The sequence below is a fragment of the Tasmannia lanceolata genome, unplaced genomic scaffold, assembly GCF_043159265.1.
Source record: "Tasmannia lanceolata isolate RefF3 unplaced genomic scaffold, GAP_Taslan_0.1 ptg000004l, whole genome shotgun sequence".
Lineage (NCBI taxonomy): Eukaryota > Viridiplantae > Streptophyta > Magnoliopsida > Canellales > Winteraceae > Tasmannia > Tasmannia lanceolata.
The window spans coordinates 13,118,946-13,137,562 of record NW_027518681.1 but is presented as its reverse complement, the minus strand read 5'-3'; the positions used below and the strand labels follow the sequence as shown (position 1 = coordinate 13,137,562).

The following is an 18,617-nucleotide window of genomic DNA, read 5'->3' as shown; positions in this document are numbered from 1 at the left end:
CTCTGGGGCGGATTTTGGAGTCGTGATAATTCGACACCTTCTGCTTATAAGCGGCGACCCGGATTCGAGATTCCTCCCGGATTTCTTCTAGTAAGTCGAGGTTGGCGCGGAGTCCGTCGCTGTTCAGTTGCTCATGGAAACTGATGACTCTGGGAGATGGGGTGCCTATATCAACAGGTATCACGGCTTCAGTTCCAAAAGAGAGGTTGAATGGTGATTCACCAGTCGTCGTGCGAGGAGTGGTGCGGTAAGCCCACAGAACATGGTAGAGCTCATCTGCCCATCGGCCAGCCTTTTCATCCAGCCTTTTCTTTATCCCTTGAAGCAAGATCCTATTGGTTACTTCCGTTTGCCCATTGGTCTGGGGGTGAGCTACCGAAGTGAATCTCTGTTCAATCTTTAGGTCAGAGCAGAACTTCCGAAAGTTCCGGCAGTCGAACTGTTTGCCGTTATCTGTGATTAAGGCACGGGGAATCCCAAATCTGCAGACCACTGCCTTCCAGAAGAAATTCTGTATATTCTGCTCAGTGATCTGGGCTAGAGGTTCTGCCTCCACCCACTTGGTGAAGTAGTCGATTGCCACCACTACGAATATGCGCTTTCCGGAAGCCGGTGGAAAAGGACCCAGAATGTCCATCCCCCATACTGCAAAAGGGAGTGGACTGATAATTGGGGCCATCGCCACAGCAGGCTGGTGGATGGTGGGGGAGAATTTCTGGCATCTCTCGCACTTTTTAACCAGATTCAGCGCGTCTTGTCGTATGGTGGGCCAATACAATCCTCTGAGGAGTACCTTGATCGCCAGGGCTTTGCCCCCCAGATGTTCTCCACAGATTCCTTCATGAGTCTCTTGCAATGCGTACGCGGCGTTACTTGGTCCCAGACACTTCAGGTACGGGAGAGTGTAGGACCTTTTATACAAAATGTCACCGCTGAGGGAGAATCGGGCGGCTCTCTGTATCACCTTACGGGCTTCCTTCTTATCTTCGGGAAGTTTCGCGTCCCGTAAGTAATGAACGATCTCATCCATCCAGCACGGCTCGTTCTCCACCTGCATTATATCTGCGGCTTCTCTTTCGATGCTAGATCTTTGTAGAAATTCCATACGTATGCTTCCAAGAGTGGTGTATCCAGAAGCAGCCAGCTTCGATAGTACATCTGCTTTGGCATTTTCTGTCCGTGGTATTCTGATGACCTCGAAACTGGCAAACCGGCTGGAGAGTTGATGAACCTTAGCAAGATACTTAACCATACGCTCATCTCGAGCTTCGTAGACCCCTTGGATCTGATTTGCTACCAGCTGTGAGTCGCAGTATGCTTTTAATTTCCGGGCGCCGGTATAAATTGCTAGGTTCATTCCGGCAAGGAGGGCTTCATATTCTGCCTCATTGTTGGACGCACGGAATCCGAATCTCAGAGCATAATCCGCAGTGAACTCCTCAGGCCCAGTGAGGATGAGGCCTGCTCCACAGCCGTTTTTATTTGAAGAACCATCGACATATACTTCCCAAGTTGGTGTGCTGGTCATGGAGTCCTGCTCTGCCAGGGGTTGCAAGATTTCTGTCTGAGTTTCTGCTGTGCATTCGTCAGGAACCGCTTTCTCTGCAACTGGGAGTTGTACCGTTTCAGGGTCGGCGACTTGCTGGGGGATGGTGCACTCTGCTACGAAATCTGCCAGTACTTGGGCCTTGATGGCTGGCCTTGGAGCGTACTGGATGTCGAACTCGCTCAGCTCTACGGCCCATTTCACAAGTCGTCCGGAGATATCTGGTCGATGGAGTACTTGCCGGAGCGGCTGGTCAGTCAAGACCTTTACAGTATGAGCTTGAAAGTACGGTCTTAATTTTCTTGCAGCCATTACCAGCGCGTAAGCCAATTTCTCGACCCGCTGGTACCTTGTTTCTGCGTCGTGAAGAACCTTGCTGACATAATAGATTGGTTTTTGCTGGCGGTGCTCCTCGCGGACGAGGACAGCTGCCAGTGCCGTGGAGCTAACGGAGAGATATAGAAATAACTCCTCACCTGGCTCCGGCTTTGTTAATAATGGCGGGGAGGACAGATACCTTTTCAGCTCGTCGAAGGCAATCTGGCATTCTTCCGTCCAGGGCGCAGTTTTGAGGCCCTTAACCGCACTGAAAAAAGGCAGGCATCTCTCCGCCGATTTGGAGATGAAGCGACCCAGCGCCGCTATCATTCCCGTGAGCCGCTGAACTTCTCTGATGGTTCTTGGGGCGGTAAGCTCTATCACAGCTCTGATCTTCTCGGGATTTGCTTCTATCCCTCGCTGACTCACCATGAATCCCAAGAACTTCCCCGAACTGACACCAAAGGTGCACTTGGTGGGGTTGAGTTTCATGTTGTGCTTCTTGAGGACCTGAAATGTTTCTCTGAGATCAGACACGTGGTCCTGTGCGCTTCGACTTTTGACCAGCATATCATCCACATACACTTCCATATTTCGGCCGATCTGGTTCTGAAAAAGTCTGTTCACCAGCCTTTGGTAAGTAGCTCCGGCGTTTTTGAGGCCGAAGGGCATGACTCGGTAGCAATAAGTCCCTTGATCTGTGACGAATGAGGTCTTTGGTATATCCGATTCGTACATCCTGATCTGGTTATATCCGGAGAAGGCGTCCATGAAGCTCAACAGTTCATGACCCGCTGTGGCGTCGATGAGCTGATCAATCTTCGGGAGCGGATAACTGTCCTTGGGACAAGCCTTATTCAGATCAGTAAAATCGACGCAGGTTCTCCACTTTCCATTAGTCTTCTTGACTAGGACTACATTTGCTAGCCAGTCCGGATATCGAATCTCACGAATGAAGTCAGCCTTCAGAAGCCTCTCCACTTCTTCTTTTATTGCCTGTCGCCTTTCAAAAGCAAAGTGTCTCCTTTTCTGTTTCACCGGTCTGCAGGTTGAATCGACACCAAGCCTATGAGTGCTGATCTCTGGATCGATGCCGGGCATATCGGCAGGAACCCATGCAAAGACATCTGCATTGCCCTGGAGAAACTCGGTGAGTTGATGTTGAATGCTACTACTAAGGGAGGAACCGATCAGAGCGACTTTCTCACCGTCCGCCGGGCACAGTGGGATGGAGAGTAGGTCCTCAGCGGGTTGAGTACCCCTGAGTTCGTCCCTTACATCAAGCAGTTCGATTGGCAGTGATTCCACTGCGTTTTTTCCTTTCAGTGCCATTGCATAGCACTCCCTTGATTGAGGCTGATCTCCGCGAACTTCCCCCACGCCATTAGGGGTTATGAATTTCATTTTTTGGTGGTAGGCTGAGGCGACTGCTCGGATCAGATTCTGGCCAGGCCGTCCCAAGATAGCATTATAGACCGAGGTGGCCTTCACTACCAGGAAGTTAACCATGGCGAACGCTTGACATGGTGAATCTCCGACAAGAACAGGGAGCTCGATCTGTCCTACCACTTTTACGACCTCTCCGGAGAAGCCGAACAAATCTGAGTTCGCCGGCCTTAGACGGTCGTCGCCTATCATCATTTTCTCGAAGGCATGGTAGTATAGAATATCCGCTGAGCTCCCGTTGTCCACAAGAATTTTCTTTACCTCCCAGTTGGCAACGAGCATGGTTAACACCAATGCATCGTCGTGGGGCAAAATAAGGCTGTCCAGATCTGCGTCTGAGAAGGAGATCTCATTCTCCGTTCTTGACTTTTTGCTGGTTGTGTGAACGGCGTTAACTTGCCGTGCATATGCTTTTCGAGCAGCAGAGGAGGTGCCCCCGGCGGCTGACCCGCCCATGATTGTATTGATTACCCCCCTTGGTTGAGATCGGGGTGCCTCAGGCTGCGCGTCGGTGACCTGAGAAGTCTTATCCTGAGGAGGGGGCTGCGGTGATCTTCGAGGGCTACGGCCCTGGGGACTCTTTCCTTTGCGCCCTTGGGTGCGGCCGTCATTCTGGATGTATTTTTTCAAATAACCCCGGCTGATCAGCTGCTCAATTTCTCCCTTGAGTTGCCAGCAATCCTCTGTGTCATGGCCGTGGTCCTTGTGGAACCGACAGTACTTTGAAGGATCTCTTCTGTTTCCTTTGGAGATCATTCTAGGCGGCCACTTCACAAACTCCTCCTCACTGATCGCCGCCAGTATGTGCTTTCTAGAGGTATTGAGAGGTGTGAAGTTCTCTTCTCTTCTCTGAGGGGGTGGAGACTTCTCTTTCCTGGGAGGTTTATCCTCCCTACGCTGTTTAGGCAGATTCTTTTCTTCAGAGGTTATCCTCCGGTTTGAATTAAGAGCTGCCAGTGTTTCTTCCACTGTTATGTACTCTTCTGCCCCGGCCATGAGATCCGCCAGTGAGCGCGGATTTTGCCGAGCCACCGCTCGACGGAAATCATCAGATCTTGCACCGGTGAGGAGTGCGTTCATAGCCGCTGAGGGATCTAAATTGGGCACCTGTAGTGCCTCCCTGTTGAAGCGGCGGACGAACACCTTCAGGGGCTCATTGTCTTCCTGTCGCAAGGCCATCAGGGAAGCTGTTGTTTTCTTTGGCCTGCGGCTGCTCATGAAGTGGCGGACGAGGTCCTCTCCAAAATCATCGAAATTGTTGATGGAGTTTGGTTTGATCCTGGAGTACCAGTCTCTTGCCGCGCCAGTGAGCGTCGTTGGGAAGGCTCTGCAGATGAAGCCGTCGGAGGCGCCGTGGAGGAGCATCATTGTTCTAAATGTCTCCAGATGATCCACGGGATCGGTAGTGCCGTCGTACTGAGGGACGGCGGGCATCTTAAATCCTCTGGGTGCTGGAGCACTCAGGACATCCTTAGTGAAGGGCGTTCTGCTTGAGAACGCTCTAGAGGCGGGCCGGCTCTGATCCTTCGCAAATTCCTCTATCCGGTGGTTCATCTCCTCCATTCTCTGTAGCAGCGGATCCGTTCTGCGGTCTGGGGACCTGATTCTTCCCGCAAATGGGCTTGCCGCAGAACCGGACTGACTTTCCGGACTCCTACGACGAGGCCGAGATTTTGCCGGTGGCAAACGATCTTCGTGAGGCCGGTGCCTCTGCGTGGAGCGAGACCGCGATCTTTCGCGGTGATGAGGTTCTGTCTGGGCGTGCCTCACTATGGGGCGATAAACTTGTCTAGCGGAGTGATGAGTTCTGCCCTCCCCATGACGTGATGACTCTCCCCTGTGGACTCCTTGGGCAGATCGCGGGGCCTCCGGAGGAGGTGGAGGGGGTGCTTGAAGTAGTTGTTGGTACTGACCAACAAGGGCCGTCATCTGCTGGAAGAGGGCTTGGACTTGCTCCGAGGTGGGCACGGGATTGTGGTGCTCCGAGCGAGAAAGGCTTTGGTCGGCAGAAGCTGCCACTACCATCGAGGCGATTCGACCGCTCCGGGTCCTGCGAGGTAGCGCGGATTGGTCGTTCTGCGCAGAAGCTAACCGCGCACTCTTGCGCCCTGCCATTTTGTAAGTGAGATGTAAGAACAGCTTTTAGTTCTAGGTCCCACGGATGGCGCCAATCTGTTAGACCGAAAATCGGTAACAGGTACAGCAGTGGCGTAAGAACAGAGAGCGAGTGATGAGGGAGATTGAGTATGAGACCTGAGTGCTTAGTCCTGAGTGCTTAGTCCTGCACAAGGCAAACGAGGTCAGAAGACCAGACCGGATTTTACTCCGGACAGGTCCTTCGACACTCAAGTCAGTATGAGCAAGAGTGAAGGGAAATGTCAGAGAGTTTAGGGAGAGAAGGGATTTTCGCATTACCCATGAGTCTGAGCTTTAGTCCCCTATTTATAGGGAAGATCTGTTGAGGTGTCCTGGACAGGTGTCCAGGACAGGTGGCGGCTTGTGAGAGGCTGGATCTCACCTACTCTGAACAGGTGGCAGCCTGTGAGAGGCTGAGTCTCACCTACTCTGGGACAGGTGGCAGCCTGTGAGAGGCTGGGTCTCACCTACTCTGGGACAGGTGGCAGCCTGTGAGAGGCTGGATCTCACCTACTCTGAACAGGTGGCAGCCTGTGAGAGGCTGGGTCTCACCTACTCTGGGACAGGTGGCAGCCTGTGAGAGGCTGGATCTCACCTACTCTGAACAGGTGGCAGCCTGTGAGAGGCTGGGTCTCACCTACTCTGGGACAGGTGGCAGCCTGTGAGAGGCTGGTGTTTTCACACCCTATCAATCCCCAAAATACCCTCCTACTCTTTTACATTTTCTCTTGAAAGGTGATGTTGAAACAGTTCTTGATAGGAACAACCAATAGAAATTGCTTTTCTCTTGAAGGGTGTTCCTATCAATGAGAATGCAATAATTTTTATCAATCTATTGCGTAATTGTAAGGGTACTATAGCTGTTTACCACATCAACGTTACCTTTCTCTAGAAGTCCATCTCAAGGCCAAGATGGTCATTTCCCCAAAATGGAATAGAGGGCATGGTCATAATTTTACCTATGAATCGAGGGCAAATTCATAAGAACTCACTATAAATAAACTCAAAAGAGTGCCCACGAGACTCAAAGCCCCTGAGGAAGAGGAGAATGAAAATGATGAATTTGAATCAAGTAGTAACACTAGTAGAAGAAGAGCAAATGCTACTTTTCTCTCAGTGTTGCTCAGACTTATACACCAAGAAGCCACAAGGTTAGATCATAGCATCTACGCAGTTCATTTATGTTTCTCTTTAACTATTTGTTAAAGTGTTCAGATTTTAGACTCTGGTTCTTCTCTACTAATGTAGTAGTATTTTTTGTGAGTGTAGGTGAAAAGAGGGTGCGGCGAAAGAGAAAGAAGGCGAAAAGAGAAGGAGAGGGGGTGGGATGGAAGAAAAGAAAGCTGAGTGATGAGCAAATTAATTTCTTAGAGATGAATTTTGGGAGTGAACATAAGTTACAATCGGCTAGGAAGTATAGGTTGGCGGCAGAGATTGGGTTGGAGCCTCAACAAGTGGCTGTGTGGTTCCAGAATAGAAGAGCAAGGTGGAAGGGTAAGAAAATTGAAGAGGAGTATTTAAGATTGAAGACTATAAATGAGGGTATTGTCATTGAGAAGTGTAGGCTCGAAGCTGAGGTTGGTATCTGTGTTTCTGTTTCTATTTGTGTGTGTGTGTGTGTGTGTGTGGGTGTGTGTGTGTGTGTGTGTGTGTGTGAGAGAGAGAGAGAGAGAGAGAGAGAGAGAGAGAGAGAGAGAGTCATTCTGTTTTTATAGATACAGTTTCTTTTCAATACGTCCAACTCCCAAAGAGTTCTAACGGCAAACACTCCCCTCTTCACAACTTCTGGCCTTGAACTTTACGAAGAGTAGAAAAGAGTGAATGTGTGGTGTATAATTTTTGGTTTCTTATTTTATTATTAATGCAAGGAGGAAATGATATTTCCACCTCCTTTTTCAGTATTCATCCCTGCTCTTCCAAAAGATGACTGCATTTCCACCCCGTTGTTCTTCACTTCTTTGTCTTTTCCCGGAAATGAAGCTCAAGAGAAAAGAAACAGTAGGGGTTGAAATGCTAAGAATACATTGCAACTGGCTTAGTTTCAATTGGGATGGTTAGGCTTTGAACTCTGACTATCAAACTTTCTTTCAATATAAAGGAAAGGGATTTGCTAGGGTCCATCGCAAAAGGCATTTCGCAAGCCACCTCGTGAATGATTCATTCACGACGTGGCTGGTCTTACATGCGACAGACCAACTGCGAAATGCCTTTTGCGATGGACCCCAGCAATTCCCTCAAGGAAATAGTATCTATTGACATATGTTTCTCACTTTATTTTTCTGTTTTGCTTTGCAATGTAAAACAAAAAAAAAACCAAACAATAATAAAGGGCAGTGATAAATCAACCCCCTAATTTCTTAAAGGGAAGTGACATATCGGCCCCTTTTGATTACTTGGGACACCCAGCAGCAGTGTATCAATGACTGCAGAGGGGCTGACATGTCAAAAGGACTCCATGGGACTGATTGCCACGTACACTGTTCTGGGTGTCCCAAGTAATCAAAAGGGGTGGATTATCACCTCTCTTTCTTAAATCGACTACCATATCTCTCTCTCTCTCTGCACTGCCCTATATGGGTTCAATTTATTACTGCTCATAATAAAACATGTTTGAAGTTAAATTTAGAACAACATAAATATTTGTCTCTCTAAGAAAAATAAATACGGGTTGCAGGTATTGAAGCTCGGAGAGGAGCTTTCAGAGGCTCGGAAAGAGATACAAAAGCTTTCGGGGTCGGACGGCGAGAGGAGCCGCAGCTGCTCATCTTCCATGAATGCCTACCGCCCTTTTCTTGGAGAAATTGAATTTGAAGAAAATGAGAATTTGTTGTACACTCCTGAAATTAATTATAATATTGGTATGGAGTGGTGTGATTATATGTCTCCCTTTATAATGTAAAATTGTTAATCCATGTAAATGATCTTGTTCTCTACTTGGACAATAATAAAATTCTCGGCATATGCTGAATTGTTTTCAGTTTTTTCTTTCTTTTCTTGTTCTCTACAAAGTATAATAGTTTTATTATATATTATAACGGTCCAGAAATGAGATCAGCACTTTATTTTAAGGTTTTATTATCATGTTAATAGATTTTTAGGAAGTTTAACACCCTCTATTATTTAGCTAAAATACTGTGAAACAAAGAGTGGCATTATTAAAACAAGACTGCAGATATCCTCCCCCGAGACATGATAAAAGGAAAATGATTTGGTAACTGAGAATAAGACCAATGGGAGAAACCAACAGTAAGAATGTGGCGTGTCCCAAAAAAAAAAAAACACTTTTTTTGGTGAGTTTCCTAAACGGGTCACTTGTGATGTGTTCGGTTTCCTACTTGGTTGTAAAACAAGTTTCCCAGCATTACTCATGATAAAATTATGAAAATATTATAATCTTGGATTGAAGAAGAAATAGAGAGAGATTACGTAGAAAGTCTTTGGACTCAACACTTGAATGCATTTTTTGGACTCACCCCTAAGAAGAAGGAATAAAAAAGTTAGCTTTTTGAGTGCAACCGTAATTAAATGATGCTTAAGGATCCATGGGCCATCCAATCAAGGTGCTTTCAAAGGCATCTATCAGGACTTATAGTTGTCATTTGGATCAGTGTTTCAAAATGAAGAAGTAGATTAAAACAGGCCAAAGTAAATCCCTGTGAACTTGGCAAGATATAATTTAGGAGGGTGAAAAGAGTTGGGAAAAAACGCGAACTAGGACAAAAACACAGCCAAAGTAGAAGGAGTCTACTTGGGGAATACGACGATGAGGAGTATTGAGACTATAGTTTTTGGACCATTATTAGATCTGACACTGACACTGTACACGAAGCACAATGGAGCCTCTCTATTTTAGCAGTTTCTGTGAAAACAAGAGTGATAACCTGTTATCCAAATTATCCCTTGATACCCAACAAATAGCCAAAAATTCTACCAAGTACAATTTTTCTCACACATTACTGGGCAACTTGGATATCATAGATAGGTACAGAGAGGGGATGTTTGGATAATGCCTTGGAGAGACTAGTAAATCTATGACTATTTTGGACACCCCTGCCTTTTGAGTGTTTATTTTTTATGATTTTAAAAAAATATATACATATTTGTGGTTTTTTTTAATAATTTTAGGCTTTTCTTTTGTCGTGGTTTGGCTTATCGGTATTAGTTTCCACACATACAACAGTAGTTCTATTGATGAATTAGCTTTGAAATATTAGTCAATAACTATGCAGTTTTGTTTTTTATTCTGAATATTTTTGCAGATTACGTTCTCCTTGACTTGGCAAATTTTAAGAGTAGTTCTAAATTACACATTGTTTCAATTTTCCTGCGTTAATTTCCGAGGTCTGAAACTTTGTTATTTTGAATATTAGGTTTAAAAATGAGGTCTGTTTGGATGCACCAAGAAGTAAAAATCATATTTACTTTTCCTTTCCTCATGATTTATTGAGAAACCCAAAAGGCTATTATTTGATAAATTCCTTGAGTCCCTTTGAAAGAGAAAATGACATCACTTTAATTCCAATTCCCAGTGAAACACTATTTCGTTGGCAGCAAAACAGAAAACTTCTCTTTCTTTTAATTCTTAAGATTTTTCCCTAGTAATACATTTTCCAATTTCAAGTGCAAATTAGTTGTTTGTTTAATGATTTAGGCGTGGAAAGACGAGCGGGGTTCGTAGATGACTTTAATTATCAGTGCAAGTTTTCAGGTTCAACAAGGGCAACTTCTTGGGTACTAAATACTCAACACAGAGAGCAGTTTAACTTGTTCTTCTGGGACTAGAGTTTCTAGTTCTTTCTTTTGTTGCAAAAAGAAACAATTGAAGGGTACTCATGTATGTAATAAATTACTTAAAACCATGGGAATATCCTTCAGAAGTCGTATCCAATCCACATATATTATAAATCAACTGAATCATAGTAAGGATGAGAGCCCATCCCATATTCAGCAGAGGCAATCATGATCACATACACCTAGCCAATACTAAGGTTTGAGAGGCCAAATTTTACTTTCCTTTTCACTTCCTGCTCTCTTTTGAACCACTCAGAATGAGGGATCTCCAACTCCCCACCTTATGAGACAGAAGATGAAAAATCATCTAAAAGGTTCAAAGGATTTTTTAGGCCATCTTCAGTTTGCATGTAGATCACCTAGAACACTTCTTTCAGGGAAGTATATTGTGCCTTGATAGTCGCATATAGCTCCTCTAGAACAGTTCTTAATGTCTGGTTCATATCTTTGCGATAGTGACGTATATTTGTGCTAGAAACATCTCACTCAGCTTTTTTAATGTGGACGAGAGAAAGATTCCACTGAAGTGTGTGTTTTTTTTTTTTTTTTTGAAACATGTTCTCATTTCATGGAATAAGGTTGCTCCATTGTGACCTAGTGGTCACAGGTTCGAGTCACGGAAAGAGCCTCTCTGCAAAGCAAGGGGTAAGGCTGCATACATTTAGCCCTCCCCAGACCCCGCAATGGCGGGAGCCTCATGCACTGGGCTGCCTTTTTTTTATTCTCAATTCATGGAATGCTGTTTTGGTGCAGAAAACACTTACATTGCTAGAGAGGGTGTTTCTTAAATAGCTCTTAATGACACCCATACTGAGCATCTTAGGCCTATGTACATCAGTATACGACAGTATTATCATGTGAACTAGTAACAAAAGTATTAAAGACGCTAAAGATAAGTCAATATGCTTGATTCTTAGATATCACCAGTAGACTAAGGATTGATAATACCGAAGATGAAATCACTACTTCAAAAGTATGCAGTTATGTCATCAGGTGTGGCATGAAAACTAGCAAGCCCATATTTGCACCTGCAAAATGAGTAAGAAGCTTAATTTAGATGATGGTGGTCTGATTGTAGAATATAGAAGAGCAGTAGATGCAGTAGAAAGCCCTTCACTAGACTTGACATTACAGTTGCATTAAAGAGTTTTTTCGGTTAATACACAGATCCAAGACACCAACACATGCAAACTGTAAAGAGAATTCTGATATACGTACAAGGCGCCATAAATGATGGGAGCTACTCATGCATAGAAGCTATACATCTTAGAAATGCAAACTAGGGAGGACTAAATTGTAGCAGGTATACTTCAGACTATTTTATCTTCTTAGGAAGAAATCCTTTGATGCTGAGCACCTTAGGTCAAGTGTAGCCATGGAATATAGTCACCGCAAATTCAATATCTGAAATTATTTGTTTAGCCAAATTCTAAAGGATTCCCAAGAAATTTTCTTGGAGAGCTTTAAAAAGTAAAGTGGTAATTGCCTGTTTCGTAGTATTTGTCTAAGTAAATGGAATAGTGAAACCTGTGTTGGCCATCTGCATTTTACACCTGGGGTATCATTGGAGAGCCCTTGATATTCGTTTGTTCATAAACTTCTGATACATGAATGGACTAGATCAGCAGACACACAGTTCTCATAAGTCATAACATTATTGTGTATACTAAAAAGAGAACGAGAAAGCCAACTTTAATAGGCTGGCTTCTAAGCTTTTCCCAGAAAATGTTTACTAGTTGCAGGTTCAGCAGTATTTGGCCAAAATGGAATTGAAGTTTGGGTTTATGATGCAGATGACTAATGTAATCTTGCTTGCATCTGGTCAGCTTTCATCCACCACTACATATTCTCTGATATAAGATCCAAAAGATGGACGAATTGCTTCCACCGAGATTGGCCTGGATGCAAAAACGAAAAAAAAAATGAAATTGAAGAAAAGAAGTATGATTGCATATTAGTTGACCCTGGCTCATGCGGTAATTTTTTGTATTCAAAGCTTCTTCCCGATCGGGTTCTCCTGCAGCAGTCGCAGTTAGCCCTTGCAAAAGCCATCATGATTATTATGGAAGTGCCCATAAAGGTTACCTGATTACAAGTTTCCTTCTGATCATGAGTGCTCTCGATTGAGTATACATTTTTAGCATATAAGGGGATGTCTTTTGTCTTGTAAGCAGTACTAAAATGTGAAATTGTTAACTGTCTTTTAGAAGTTCCTCACTAAAATTTGGGGATACTCTGATCCCTATCGTGCAATGTCAAACATTTTAAAATAAGATTGTTAACCATTATGTTGGTAAAGTGTCTTGTTTCCTATTTTTTGTAGGAAGTAAAGAGACCCGTTTGGGCTTTTCGAAAGCCATTTGTATAAAAGCTCTTAACCTACATGAATAGTGAGTGAAGGCTAAGGCTTTTGGGCGTGAGAATGAGAAAGAGAAGGGGTGGGAGGGGAGAGGGTTTTCTTGGGCTTTTTCTTAGGTTTAACTCTCAGGGTTCTCTTAATCTCTTCTGTACGGTCTTGGGTTAGAGAAGCAAGGAAAGGGTTGCAGCGGGTTTGGGTTAATCTATTGTAATCCTTCTATATTATTTTTCTCATAGTGGAAGATCTTGTTCTCGCCCATGGATGTAGGCATCTTGGCTGAACCACGGAGAATCTGTGTGCATCTTGTGGCTTGGTTTTATTATTTATTTTTCTGTTTACTTGTGCATGACTGGATCGAATTTGCGTGACGGATTTTCTCAACACATTCCAATAAGATCCAATAATGCCGACCAAAAGGTGGTGGCTAAAGTGTTGGCTAATCGGATTAAAAAGGTTATAAAGAAGATTATCACCCAAAACGAGTCAGATATTATCCATGGACACCAGATTCTAGATGGAGCTTCGTTGCCAAATAGTTGGTTGAGTTCTACTCAAGCAATGCACTCAAAGGCATAGTGTGCAAGATAGACATAGAAAAAGCGTTCGACCCGGTGGAATGGGAAGTTTTGGAGTACCTAATGGGAAGAGTGGGATTTGGGGCAAAATGGAGACAGCGAATCAATAGCTGCTTATCTTCTGTATGGTTCTCCATCCTAATTAACGAATCACCACAAGTTTTTTCTTAGTTCTTTTGGAGGGTGAAGAGAATGAGATTCTTTGTACCCTTTCCTCTTCTCCATAATGATGGAATGTTAGCAAAATGCTAGAAAAGCTAAAAGAAGTGCCCCCATTGAACGGTTCAGGATAGGATCCCCAAGAATAGAGATTTCTCATTGCAATATGCAGACAACACTTCGCTTTTTAGAAAGTTGAAGATGACAAGATTTTAAAACGTTAAGCGATATAGAGGTGCTATGAAGTGGTGATGGGACAAAGGACCAATTTCATCAAATTAAATCTAACGGCACAAGAATCCGAAAGAGCTACGAGCCTACTAAGGTGCTCCATGGATACCTCAGCCTCTTGTTATGTGAAGGAAGACCCAAAAAAGCGCATGGGACCCAGTTATTGAGAAAGTAGAAAGACACCTATGAACCTGGAGGAGGAATTTGATTTCCTTTTTGTCGTGGATGCGCGAGCACGTGTGTGTTGTGGGGTGGGGGGATATAACGTTGATTAAATCAGTACTAACCAACTTACACCTTTATTACTTTTCTTTATTCAAACGTCTCAGAGCTGTTATTCGCTGCCTCAAGCAGATTCAGCAGAACTTCCTTCGGGCCAATTCAATCAAATAAAGAAGATATCATCTAATAAGATTGGAGGATCTGTGCCCTAAAGTAAATGGTGGTCTAGGTTTCCAAAACCTCAAGATGATGAATAAAGCCTTGTTGGGAAGATGACTGGAGATTTGGGGAGGAACGACCGTAGCTATGGGCCTCTATCATTGAACATAAATATGGGATTGATTTCAGTAGATGAGCAGCGTGTGACAAATACGGGCATAGCAGAACCATGGTTTTTTTTTTTTTTTTTTGAATGGTGATAGGTAGAACCATGGTGTGGAGTGCCATCATTAATAGGCAGATTACATTTAACAGAGGGATCTGATACGGAGCCTACAGAGGCGATATAATTCAATCTTGCACACTCTCGTGGTATAGAGAAGTGACCCTTAAGTGTATGTTCCTCGAACTCATTGCAGTAGCATATAGTAAGGATGTTTACATCATTGCCATCTTGGTACGTGATGAAGGAAAGATTTCTTGGGACTTATGCTTTGGTGCAATTTTTCGATTGGAAGATTGATAGGGTAGCATAATTAATGAAAATTGACATTTATAAGAAACACAAGGGAGGACAAAAGAATTTGGGAATGCAACTCTACTGGGTTCTTTACCGTAAATCTTTCTACCACAATGCTACCAGCTTTGCATGCTTTGCCGCTTAACAGGATCTAGAGGATTCCTGATCCGCCTAGAGTTTGTGCTTTTGGTTGGACCGCGATCCTCAAGAGCATTTTGACGGTGGATCACCTCCGAAGTAGAAAGGTTCTCATCGTGTATTGGAATGAGTATTTAGAACAGAAACCCTAGCAGTTGATGCATGTTGGTTCGTTTGGAAAAAAGATGACAGTTGGGCGTTTTTGTTTGGAAAAAAGATGACAGTTGGGTATTTTTTTGGCCTAGGTAGATGGCATCAGCTGGTTCCTCTTGGAGCGGACAACGTTCACAAGGTTCTGCCTTTACACCATGCCACTATGGACAACGAGCGCCAATGAGGACATCATGGACTAGCAGTAACTTCGGGAGAAGGTTTTTGGGCTGTTCTGCGTATGAGGTGAGCAATCTTTTCTTAATGGTCATGCTTTGGATATGAATTATGGGGTAACTCTAAATGTCATTTTCTGATTACAGATGGGTGCTTCCTGTAGTCTCTTTGAATGGGTCGATCCACCGATATGTGTTCGAGGAAGTGCTATGGTACCAAAGGTTATGGAGAGGTTCTCAAAGGCGCTGGAGGCGATTGAAATGTTGGACGCCCAAGTCAACAAGTATCGTCGCAGGGCAAAGATTTTGCAAACCTTACTTACCATGTCATGGGGTGGTGCTCTTCTATGTGCTATTTTCGTAGTAGGTGTAGTTTATTGGAATGGGACTATTAGTGGGAAGAAAATGTAGTACCCATGGATTTGTCTGTATTGATCTGATGTTTTGAAAGATTTCTAATCTAACTCTATGTAAGAAATGTGTTGAAGAAATGAAAGTGAATTTTAATCTGTTTCTTATAATGAAGCTTGCTTTGATTTCAGTGTTTACTTCTTAATTGGGAAATAATGAAAGCACTAAATGAACATCAATAGGCAATGGAATACATACACATTGAATAACCGGTGTGAATTAGAAGCAAAATTTGTACGAATACAACATGTTTGAATACAAACATTTCGGATTACACACCCATTACAAAACCTGGTTGAAACAACATGTTTGAATACAACCATTTCGGATTACACACCCATTACAAAACATGTTTGAATAAATCTGTTCCATTTTCAAAATCTGTTCCATTTTCATTTTCAACCATGCAAAATTTGTTCCAATCAACCTGTTTGAACACACACATGCAAAATATGTTCCATTTTCAACCTGTTTGAACCTGCAAATGAACCTGTTTCAATCTGTTCCAATCAACCTGTTTGAACACAGACATGCAAAATCTGTTCCATTTTCAACCTGTTTGAATACAACCTGTTTGAACCTGCAAATGAACCTGTTTCAATCTGTTCCATTTTCAACCTTTTTGGGTTGTTTTGCGCATTGAAACTGAACCTGCAACTAAAGCCTGAAGCCTACAGCCGCATTCATTACATCCAACATTCACTACATAACATTAGCATTGAAACAAATTACTGAAGTCTGAAGCCTGAAGCCTACAGCCGCATTCATTACAACCGCATTCATTACATAACAGTTGTATTTCTTGCAAAGGCTTGATGACCATCACTTGTTTCATTCCGTGTAAACTTCGAAAGGAAAAAAAGCATGAATTTGTTTCATTACAACCCACTGTGCAAAAGCATGAAGGCCACTCTATACATCATTTAAAATTCAAATGACGTTGTCCAAAAAAAACAACCGTGAAGCAAAAACACCAAAGCAAGCAGCTCCAACTCCAATCACCTCCAGATCCCATAAGCAAGCAGCTCCAACACCAAAGGGTCTCCAAATACCAAAATCAGTTGCCACCAGGAGCTGCGGAATGCTGAGTCCCAAAATATGGTCCCCCTAACTAAACACCAGAAGTACTTCCCACGCACGAAGTACTAGCACCTTGTGTTCCACTAGATTTCCTGGGTAAATAGACATGTTCCAACAAAAACAAGTTAGGTGATATACTATAATTCGTATACTAAGGTGAGATAACAACTACAAAGTTTTTGACTTACATGTCTAGTTGGATATGAGAAATAGTGCCCTTGATATATACCAACTTCAAAGGGTCCACCTCTACCACCTCTTCGTCCTCTTCCCCCACCTCTAGTAGCCTCTGCTCCACCTCTCCCACCTCTTCCTCCAATATCAACATTAGCTTGGGTAGTATTGAAACAAAAAAATTAGCTAAACAAATAATAGTAATTATTCTAAAGAAGCACCAAGCAGTGATTTGATTGAACTAATAGTACCTGGTCTGTGCTACTCCCAACCCCTCTGCCACCTCTTGATTGAACTAATAGTACCTGGTCTGTGCTACTCCCAACCCCTCTGCCACCTCTTGATTGAACTAATAGTACCTGGTCTGTGCTACTCCCAACCCCTCTACTACTTCTTCCCCTACCTCTAGTAGCCTCTGCTCCACTTCTCCCACCTCTTCCTCCTCTACCCCTGATAACTGGTTCTTTGCCTTTACGATGTTCAACATCCAAGGAAGTAGGTGCCCTTGTCCCTCTAGAAGGAGCATTTCGTTTCTCTTTGATTGGCCCCTTACAAGTGCGGGTGTTGTGGCCAAATTGACCACACTTACCACATTTTAGGGAGCTATGCCTTCTTAACAACTTGAAAGGATTAGCAGCTCTTCGAGGCTCATCTACATCCCTCCTCCTCAATTTCTTTGGCCTTCCTGGAAGCCTTCTCACTGGAGGTGGCTGAACAGGATCCATGTCTACTTGAGGCCACTGCTCTATGCTCGACATAGGGTGAATTATTTCTCTGTAACTCCTTCGGAAGGCATCAGTATGGTAGTATGGGTGGACCTCTGATTTTTGGGCAAATTGGGCCTTCGTACTTATACATCTTAGACCTCTGATTTTGAAACCTCCTCATTAGAAGCCTCCTGATGGTTTCCAACAATGGCAGAATAGGCTTGTCCCTAGCAGGTAGAATGAATCCATTGAATGTCTCAGACAAGTTGTTGACAAGAAGGTTGCACTTTGGCTTAGGGTTGAATGCCGATCGTGACCACAAAGTTGGATTAATTTTCTTCAAATATGCATACGCCTTCTTATCTAGCTTCTCCATCTCTTCCATTTTCTTCTGAAACTCAATGGGAGTGGTAGCATAGGCTGCTGACCGCATTGTGTCTTTTAGAAGCTTCCCTTTGAACTCGGCCTTAAAGTTGTTATACATATGCCTCACACAAAATCTATGATCGGCATTTGGTAATATTTCCTCAAAGGTTTCAACCAATCCCTACAAAAGAAGGTAATAAGGAACAATTAGATAATAACATAACAGCTACAATGTCACATAAGTATTGTAAATTATAAATTAATGAGTTATACCTTTTGTCTATCGGAAATAAACGTCCACCCATAAGTCTCAACTGACCCAATACCATTGAGGAGTGTCCTCAGAAACCAAGTCCAGGAATCCTTCAATTCAGCCTCAACCACTGCATAGGCTATAATGAACATCTGTTTATTTGCATGCTTCCCAACTGCACTTAAAATTTGTCCTCCCCAGGGCCTTTCAAATGGCACCCGTCCAAACCAATGAAGGGCCTGCAACCGGCCAAGAAACCATGTCTCATAGCATGGAGACTAACATAAAGCCTCTAGAAGGTTGGCATCATATCTAAAGTTGGCCTTTCAACCTTCAACTTAACAAAACTACCTGAGTTTCTAGACCTAACAAGGTCACAATAGTCCCAGACTCTAACATATTGCTCCACATACCCACCCTCAATGCATACCATCGCCTTCCTCTTCGCCCTATATATCTTTGAGTTGGAAACATCAACTTTGAAATCCCTTTTCACACTCTTTCTGATTGCATGTATGTTCCAGTTGGGGTCATCCCTGATCTTCTCAAGATACTTAGAAGACAACCAAGAAGAAGTCACCTGGTGATTCTGATATGATCTGAGGCACTTATGAGTGGGCACATAACTTTTGATTTGAAAATTTTTGCCCATCTGCATATGAGAAGCGTGTATCCTCCAACCACACTTACTCTTGCACAT

The 18,617-nt window shown here is 43.6% G+C and overlaps 2 protein-coding genes across 3 annotated transcripts; one reads left to right on the top strand and one right to left on the bottom strand.

The window, feature by feature from the left end:
- The first annotated feature begins 6,486 nt into the window (after positions 1–6,486).
- LOC143875893 (homeobox-leucine zipper protein ATHB-21-like) lies at positions 6,487–8,414 on the top strand. Of its 2 annotated transcripts, none has more exons than XM_077377476.1 (3): positions 6,487–6,597; positions 6,716–7,023; positions 8,121–8,414. In XM_077377476.1, exons 1-3 carry the CDS (start codon positions 6,495–6,497, stop codon positions 8,343–8,345), a joined length of 636 nt encoding a protein of 211 aa, XP_077233591.1. In that variant the 5' UTR covers positions 6,487–6,494; the 3' UTR covers positions 8,346–8,414. The 2 variants fall into 2 exon arrangements, with proteins under 2 accessions (XP_077233591.1, XP_077233592.1); XM_077377477.1 differs by lacking the exon at positions 8,121–8,414 and adding an exon at positions 7,346–7,521.
- Positions 8,415–17,386: 8,972 nt separating this feature from the next.
- LOC143875660 (uncharacterized) lies at positions 17,387–18,617 on the bottom strand. The gene is made up of 3 exons (XM_077377266.1): positions 18,249–18,617; positions 17,938–18,156; positions 17,387–17,845 (listed from the first exon to the last, which is right to left on the bottom strand). Exons 1-3 carry the CDS (start codon positions 18,615–18,617, stop codon positions 17,387–17,389), a joined length of 1,047 nt encoding a protein of 348 aa, XP_077233381.1.